Source organism: Sturnus vulgaris, chromosome 3, assembly GCF_052056855.1.
Source record: "Sturnus vulgaris isolate bStuVul1 chromosome 3, bStuVul1.hap1, whole genome shotgun sequence".
Lineage (NCBI taxonomy): Eukaryota > Metazoa > Chordata > Aves > Passeriformes > Sturnidae > Sturnus > Sturnus vulgaris.
This window is the reverse complement of record NC_142245.1, coordinates 67,052,668-67,061,018: the sequence shown is the minus strand read 5'-3', so window position 1 is coordinate 67,061,018 and position 8,351 is coordinate 67,052,668. Positions and strand designations below refer to the sequence as shown.

Genomic DNA, 8,351 nt, shown 5'->3' with positions numbered 1-8,351 from the left:
CTATAACAGGGAGAAAGAAATTTGTTTAAATAAGAATTTTAAACCTTGCACCTGATGCAGAAAACATTGAAACATGCTCATCAGGCATTCGAATATGATTTTGGTGAACGACGGGCATTCAAAACAATTTTTAGCACTTGGAATATAAAAATTGCATTTTGAAGGAAACAAAATAGAGTCAATGTTTAGTTTTAAATATGAAGTTTTTCTGCTAAAATTAGTTTAAATATTTCCAGGTCTTCAAAATTCAAAGTGTTCACTGTTTGCAGATTTTGCCCAATACTTTCGTAACCAACAAGCATTTGAAAAATGAGTAATATTCTTTCTCTTGTATTTTGCAGATTTTTTTCTGCTTTATTACAGGTGCTTAAAACAAAAGAAAATGGGTCTCTTCTCACAGTAACCTGTACCATGAAACTGAACATTTCAAAGAGTTGACGTTGAAACGAGAACTTACATCTCTGTTAAAAAATAATCTGCCTCTTATGCAACTCCTTTAAAATGAGCAGTGAAGATACATTCATCTATTTACAACTTTGAGTGTCGTACTCAGCAGAAAGCCAGGGAGTAAATCCAGTTTACCTTCACGATAATTTGTTGTTTTGAGTGACTTTGCCTTCGGCGTTGTTTTAGTTTCTATTAAATGCAAAAGCATCGCCGTTCCCGGGATTCGTAATGATTCAAAAGTTTCTGGGGAGATTCTTCCTCGGGTGCAACTGGCTTTTCCTCCTTCGGTTTATCAGACTCTCAACTCCTGTGGTTTTGGTGGTGGCATTTTCCGGCGGACGCCGGACTTGGTGGGATTCGGATGGGGTCACCCAGATCTCCGCCTTTCCCGGAGTCCCACTTAGCCCGGGCCAGGAGCTTGGGGGGCTCCAGGGACATCCTCCCCGGGGGCAGCGGGGCAGCACCCGGCACAGGAGGCACGTGGAATGAAATGAAATAAATGAAATTAAATAAAAAGCAGCGGGAGGTGGGTTGACTCGCTGGGTAAGCCCCCATCTTCCGTCGACCCCCGGTTGTCCCCGCACCCCGCCAGCCTGCTGCGTGGCCGGAGCTCCCCCTGCGCCTCCCGCCCCGCTGCTCCCGGGCAGCCCCGGCTGCGGAACGGGGGTCTCCCTGCTCCCTCCGTCTCTGCCACACGCCGGGCCCTGGGCTGAAATTCTCCGGGCGGCCGGGGAGCCCCTCCAGTCCCGGCGTGTTTGCGGGAGGGAGCCACGCTTTGGAAGGGCGGAAGGCAGGGAAAGAAGGCAGGGAGGGGGTGCCAGCACAGCCCAGAGCGGCCTCATCCCCACTCACTCCTCCCACCAGTGCGTGGTGCCTCTTAACCCCCGGGAACCTCCCTCCCCCAAAGCATTACTCCACTTTGCAGAACACGAGTTGATGAGAAAAAAAATACTTCTCGGTCGCGGCCAGCCATGAGCTGTTTGGATGTTATGTACCAAGTCTACGGTCCTCCCCAGCCCTACTTCGCAGCAGCCTACAGCCCCTACCACCAGGTACGAGTAGGGGACAGCGGTGAAGAGGCAGAAGGTGGGAGGGGTATCGTCTGGAGGATGGCCGTCTGAGGCCTCACCAAAGAGAAAAAGGGAAAAGGAGAAGGGGAGGGGAAAGGGGGGGCGGGAGGGGGGGAAATCTGGGAGCCTGCGATGGTGAGCGGAGCAGAACCGCATCCCACCTTGGCGCGGGGCTCGGCACGGTACGTACCCCGGCGGCAAACGATGGGCTACGGGATGCCTTGGGAGAGAGGGCGCGATTTTAATCCTCAGAAGGATATTTAGGGGGGTTGTTTGTTTGTTTGTTTGTTTGTTTTAAAATGTTTGCTTGTTTGTTTTTTCTACCGGGACGGGCTACATCCGAGCGCGGCGGGTCGGGTAGCGATGTGTGTGGGGACCGTCGGGAGCTGCGAGACCGGGCTTCCCGGGGCATCGCTCAGCTCTGCGCGCCGGCATCCCGGCCGCTGCCAGGGAAGCCGCTTGGTGCAGAGATTTTGCAGCCGCCTCGAAGGGGTGCTCCAGAGTTACTGTCTGGAAGTGGGGGAGGCGAGGAGACGGGAAGTTGCGGGGTTTCTCCGGTTTGGCGATAGCGGAGGAAACCGCGGCCGCGAAGGGGAGCAAGGGGCTATAGGATGCTCCCGTCTCCCCGGGCTCTGCGGCGGCAGGACCCCGGGACGTTCCCCAGCCCCCAGCTGCCGGCGGCGGCCGTCGCCTGCGGGACCTACGGGTGCTTCGTGAGCTGGAGCCACGTCCCGCCGCCTCACTGCGCGTAGCTCCGCTCGGGCAGTCGGGTATCACCTAATCCCGAGGTTTCAAGAAAAGGATCGCTCTGGCCGCGGGGATGTTTCGGGCACGCAAGGCCTGTGGTACGCGGGATCTGCTGGCGCCGGGACGCGCACGGTCCCGCGTGGGTCCGCCTCGGCTCCCCGGGCTGCACCTGCTGCACCGCTTTTCCTTTTAATCCCTCTGCCTTCCCAGTGATTCCCAAGCCCTTACCTCTTCCAGAAATTAATTTCTTCCTCCCCCAGCACAAAGAAAATGGGATGGATATAGAGAACAGCGTCCCGGGCCCGAGGCGGGTGCAGTCCCCGCCGTGCAGTGCCGGGCCGGGGACAGCGGCGTGGCGGTCCCTGTGCCGCCTCCAGCGCCCGGCAGCGGGGCCCAGGACCTGTCACAAATAGCAGATGATGTCTTCCCCCACCTTGCCTTCCCTCCCACCACCCTCTCAACCCCCGGCTTATGACATTATTAAGGGGGATGATCATTACCGCAATGGAACAGGGAGCCAAGAGGAAAGGCGGTCGTCGCGACGAATGACATTATCAAATATATCTCTTGTCTTGGCCCAAGACTCTGCTCGGTCCCCTGGGTTCTCCCCCCGCCGGCCGCCCCAAGGCTCTGCCCGCAGCGGCCAAGCCGGGGCTCCGGGTCCCAGCGCTTATTGCTATGAACCTCTCAGGAGCTGGAGACGCGTTAGCGCACATAAAGACGGGAAACATCCGGCAAACTTCACAACGCCCGCTGTTTTCCCACTCGGCGGAGTCCTGTAAAAGGAGATTAATCTTGTAGTAAATACCTGGAGCTTCTTGGTGTCCAGGGAAATGATGAGTTTTGCCCCGAAGTGTGTTTGAGACTGTCAGTCTTTTCCCCCTAGTCTTTGCTTCTACCTCGCCGCTGTGGGTTACAGGACACTCTGCACTAGATAGGTTTTCGGAGCCGGGGACCGAGAGGGTCTCGCTTCCTCCCAGCTGCCGGTGCTGCTCTATGGGTGCTCGGCCGTCGTCCGCCCGAGTCCCCGCATTGTAGCCCCTTGGCGGTCGCTGTCCGCTCCGGAGACAGCTGCAAAGAGCCTTTTTTTTGCTGGGCTTGGTGCGGGGACCCGGCGGAGTGACCCCCGCTCCGCCGCGTCTTCCCCACCCGGCGGTTATCTTGCTCCATCCCGTTCGGCATCTGTGGGTTTAGGGTCCCCAGCCTTATTTGCAGTCCCTTCGCTGTCCCTGGACTACAGAGGGCGATATGGGGGTGTGGGGATTGCGGTGTATACTGAGGGAACGGCGGGCAGCCGAGGACCAGACTTTGGCATCCTCTCGGAAAGACCGCGGGAGAGGACTCGGCGCTGTGCGCCGGATAGCACAAGGGCGGGACAGCGCACCTTGGTGTGCTGCGTGACCGGCTCCGTTTTCTTTCCTTCCCTGCAGAAACTAGCCTTTTACTCCAAAATGCAGGAAGCCCCGGAGAGCGGCAGCAGCGCCAGCGCCGGCAGCTCCTTCTCCAGCCATCCCGCGGCCAGCATCAAGGAAGAGGACTGCAGCCCCGAGAAGGAGCGACCCCCCGAGGCCGAGTACATCAGCTCCCGCTGTGTCCTCTTCACTTACTTCCAGGGGGACATCAGCGCCGTGGTGGATGAGCACTTCAGCCGGGCGCTCAGCCAGCCCAGCAGCTTCTCCCTCGGCAGCGCGAAGGCGACGCGGAACGCGGGCTCCTGGCGGGGTGAGCGGGGTGCGGAGGATGCAGGGCGTGCGGAAGATGTGGGAGATGCGGGGGACTGCCCTTTAGGCTGGCACCTCGTGCCCGCCTCGGCTGCGCATCCCGGATCCCTCCCTCCCTCCCACCAGTGGCTGGTGCCCGGTGGGCATTCCCTGGGATCCCAGGCTAGGAGCTGCTAGCTGCTTGGCCCTTTTAGGGTAAAAAAGGAAAGAATAAAGCCCTTCAGATTATGCAGGGGGTGCATGGTCCAGGGAGAAAGCAGCCTGAGAGGCAGTCAAGGGAAACAAATTGTCTTTTCACTGCAGGTGCATTACCTGAAAGGGGCTAGCCGTGGAGTGACTCCCAAAGTGTGACTGTGACCAGTGTACTTCCCATTGACCCCAGCTTTCAGTTTAGAGTGGTCATAGTGATGGGAGCAAAGCAAAAAGCAAATGTGGGAACTATCTCATCAGCTTCCCACCTTAAAAAAAAAAGATTGGGTGTATGCATGTATCACCACCCCAATTGCTGTTGGAGTGCTGACAAGGACTCTTAAAGTTCTGAAAACAAGGGCTTGCAGACCTGCCCATGGCCATGTGCTGTCAAGGCCAAGGCCATGGCTCATGCAGAGCTCTCTGTATCACTGTATCTGATTCACACTGGACAGGCCCACGAGGGTAGTCAGGGCAGAGGGGAATAACCTTCCCCACACTCTGTCTGCCAGAGAGTTAGGGCTGGCACTTCCTTGTGGGCAGTCTTAGTAACCCTCCCTCACAAGGCCACCTGCTCGGCCAGGGCTGGTTTCCCAGACCCTGCATAGATTGCCTTCTGTAGTGTCTAAGAATATTTCACGGGTGAGAGATATTCAGTGCTGGAATTGGTGGCAGTAGAGGAGGTGTTTTTGCTCATCATGAACTGCTCCCCCTTCTCCCAAGCAATGCCAAGGCTCAGAGCTGACATACTTCCCTGGCAAAGAAGTATTAGGAACATGGTTTTATTTCTTTCAGGAAACTGTGTGCATTCCCAATTAATCATGCATAACATCTATTTGTGCTATTAATAATCACCAGTCCCATCTTGCATGTGTGCTGACTGAGCTAAGAAAATGTAGGATCCCTGAACTTTGCTCTGCCAATTTCCAAAGTTCTGCTGAGGGCTTTCCAAACATATTGACAATATACCTAAGAAACAGACCGCCGTAATAGATGGAGAATTGTCCTCAGATATTTGAGTGATTCAAACTTGCCTTTAGTCACATCTCTCACTGTTCCTACCCACTTTGCAACTGCACTGAGGCAGCAGCCGCTTTCCAGGAAGCGTTGGATATAAATGCTTAGAAAAGGAGATTATTACAAAAACAAAAAAGGAAAACCAAATCCTGAAAATTAAAGTGGTGTATAGTAGCTCTCACTCAGTTTCCATTACTGAATAAATGTTTCTCTCGCCTTCGGTAGCAACCTTTAGCCCATCTACATACTAAGAAAAAGCTAGAGGATATAGTTGCAGTTTCATGGATAAGCTATAGGCTAAGCGTGTTGGGTGTTTAGTTGGAGAGGAATCTGTACTTGTTTGGAGCAAGTTCTTGTGTTTGCCAGTTTTTCATGGAATGAAGGGAATGAAATGACTGGTTTGGGTGGATCAGGGAGGAACAGAGTCCTAGGGAAAAGAGATCAGGGCTTGTGAGATGCGCTCATTGCTGACTTTCTTTCCCACTACTTTTGCCCAGATGGTTCCTTCCCAATGAGCCAGCGCATCTTCCCACCGTCCTTCTGGAACAGCACGTACCAGCCCTCCTCGGTCCCAGCCAGCCTGAGCAGCCCCCTGGCAGCTGCCGCCCACAGCGAGCTGCCCTTCGCCGCTGCCACCGACCCCTACGCGCCCAGCTCTCTGCACGGCCACCTGCACCAGGGCGGCCCCGAGCCCTGGCACCACGCCCACCACCACCACCATCACCACCACCACCCCTACATTGGGACACAGAGCGCTGCCTACCCCCGCCCCACCGCCATGCACGAGGTCTACGGGCCCCACTTTGACCCCCGCTACGGCTCACTGCTGGTGCCCACCGCCTCCGTCCGCCCCCACCGCCTCACCCCCGCCTCCGTATCCACACCCGTCAGCCCCCCTTGTGAACTGGGCAAGAGCGAGGCGGGTGCTGCTGCGGCCTGGACGACACCGGGCCCCTTCCCCAATGCAACAGGAGACATGGCACAGAGCATTGGCCTCAATGTGGACACAGGTAATGAGCTGCCCTCAGTCCCTCCAGGTCTCCCCTGGCTCAGCTGCACCCCTGCTTCCTGGTTCCACACTGTCCATAGCAGTAGGGAAGGACTCATGGGAGGTGGCTGAGGTTCTGCTGTGGGGGAACGAAGTGAGGGTGGAAGCCCCACGTGTGACACCTGAGCTCCACCCTGAGTGCTTTTCCAGGCGCTCTCAGGCCAGGCAAGTGAGGAAGGGAGATGAATGATGAGACAGGCAAACACATCACATCTCCATAATATTACTTGAGATTCTGATGCCCTCAAACATGCTCTGAGGCTGCAGGTTGCTTTGAGGTACTTTTGTCCTGGCCCTGGCTTGCTCCTGCATTGAGCAGCAAGGGCTGGGAGCAGAATGGAGCAGCCCCAAAGGTCACTGCTTGGCCCTATCCATGTGGTGCCTTGAGGGGTCATTTCTACACATCATGCAGGTTCATGAACTGTTTCCTTATTTACCTTTTCCTTCCAGTTTTTGAGATTAAAGTACTATCGCACTTGCTGAACAAAAAAGGCAGTGGTCTTCCCCTGGTAGTGCCTGTTGGGGTGTCTGGAACCAAGGCTGTGGCTTGGTGCTGAGAAAAATGGGTACACAGGCACAGTCAGCAGTGACAGATCCTGAGTCAGTGGTTGTGAAGAGAAGGAAAATCTACTCCATGCTGGTTTCATTGTTGCAAACACTAATGGTTTCTCATGTGGTGTCCTTACTTTAAGCTGGAGGGACGTGTGCCTTCCTTTCTCCAGTCTGGCTTGGGCTCTTCTCCTTGTTTCACAGCCTTCTGGGGCTATGAAGATCCCACGCTTTAGACTGATCTCAGCTGGCAAGAAATGCAATTTGTTTTCCTCTGTTCTTAAATGCCTGTTCCTATTTTTCTTCTTCCTTTTTTTTTTCTTCTCTCCGTTCTCAGGTTTGCAACCTCAGGATAAAAGCAAGGATCTGTACTGGTTTTAGAGCTGTCCTTCACTCTTCTTCCCCTGGCTCTTCCCTGTAGCTCTCTACCCATTAGACATGGTGGCATTCAGAGCTGAAATCGGGTCAGTTTGTAACAGCTTCTGATCTTGGTTTGCAGCTCGCCGTTACTCCTTCTGTGGTGGATCCCTTCTGAGCTGATGTGTTGACTCAAAGACTCTCAGATGCCCCCTTGCCCTTTTCCAAGCCCACCATGGCCCTGCTGCTCGGGGAAAGACAACGGGATTTAAAAGGACCCGGCATTGCAAGGCTGATACTTTAGACTTATTTCGGAAAGGAAAATTCCGAAGAGAGAATTTTCTCTCTTCTGCAAGAGGAGAGCCAAGGACATTGAACTTCTATTTAAGCAGACTCCACACCCAGACCTGCAGCCAGACTACTCTGAAAGAGTCAAATGACATCATGGATGGTGATGCAAAACCACTGGCCTTCATAGAGGCAACAGAGGAAGTTGTGGGGGGTTTTTAGTGGTGTGACTATTTTTTTACGGCAGTTAAAGTTATTTCTTGAATGCAACCATGGGAAAGCTACTCAGCAGTTTTGAACTGGATTTTTATTTTGCTTTATAGAAAAGTAAGAGGAGAAGAAACTGGAACTCATGAACATTTTCGGACTATCAAGGAACTGGTCAGATTTTTCAGCTTTGTGGTTGTGAGTGGCAAGTGTCTGACTGGGGCCACCTGCCCTGGACTTACAGATATGCAGCTGTTCCCCTCACAACTGCTTAAATCCCAGAAAGACGAAAACCAAGGTGGCATTTCTCAGAGTTTGGCACATTTGCATTGGCTGTGTAACAGTTGTTTGGTTGGGGGTGGGGTTATTTGTTTGGTTTTGGTTGTTTTTTTTTGTTTGGGTTCTTTTTTTTTTCATTTTTTTTTTCTTTTTACAATAAACATTTTCTGGTTAAGGTTAAACCCTCTTAAAGCAGGGGAAGAAAGGAATCCAATGAAGAATGGCTCACCTCCAATCCAACAGCCTTAAAAGGGAGCACCAGAACAAAAACATGTGATGGACATTAGTTCTGAGTTGCCTCTAACACTTCCCTTTGTCTACTTGTTGCTGTCATTCTGCCACTTTAGTAGTTGTTTTGTTTGGGGTTTTTTGAAAGGGGGAATTAGATATTTAACAGTAGCAAAGCTGTATTAAAGGTATCTCCTTCTTTCA

The 8,351-nt window shown here is 53.3% G+C and overlaps 1 protein-coding gene across 3 annotated transcripts; it reads left to right on the top strand.

Annotated features, from left to right (window-relative positions):
• The first annotated feature begins 1,376 nt into the window (after positions 1 to 1,376).
• Positions 1,377 to 8,351, top strand: VGLL2 (vestigial like family member 2). 3 transcript variants are annotated; one of them, XM_014892652.2, is made up of 4 exons: positions 1,377 to 1,499; positions 3,695 to 3,986; positions 5,689 to 6,201; positions 7,288 to 8,351. In XM_014892652.2, the coding sequence occupies exons 1-4, from the start codon at positions 1,419 to 1,421 to the stop codon at positions 7,326 to 7,328; spliced, it is 927 nt and encodes a 308-aa protein (XP_014748138.1). In that variant the 5' UTR covers positions 1,377 to 1,418; the 3' UTR covers positions 7,329 to 8,351. The 3 variants fall into 3 exon arrangements, 2 of the variants coding, with proteins under 2 accessions (XP_014748138.1, XP_014748139.1); XM_014892653.2 differs by lacking the exon at positions 5,689 to 6,201; XR_015802878.1 differs by lacking the exons at positions 1,377 to 1,499; positions 3,695 to 3,986 and having other exon boundaries at positions 6,113 to 6,201; positions 7,126 to 8,351.

Excerpts from the sequence above, each read along its gene's own strand:
- VGLL2 (XM_014892652.2), top strand. The coding sequence starts at position 1,419 with ATGAGCTGTTTGGATGTTATGTACCAAGTCTACGGTCCTCCCCAGCCC. Across the intron at positions 3,987-5,688 it reads GAACGCGGGCTCCTGGCGGG|ATGGTTCCTTCCCAATGAGC; the intron begins GTGAGCGGGGTG and ends ACTTTTGCCCAG. Across the intron at positions 6,202-7,287 it reads TGGCCTCAATGTGGACACAG|CTCGCCGTTACTCCTTCTGT; the intron begins GTAATGAGCTGC and ends CTTGGTTTGCAG.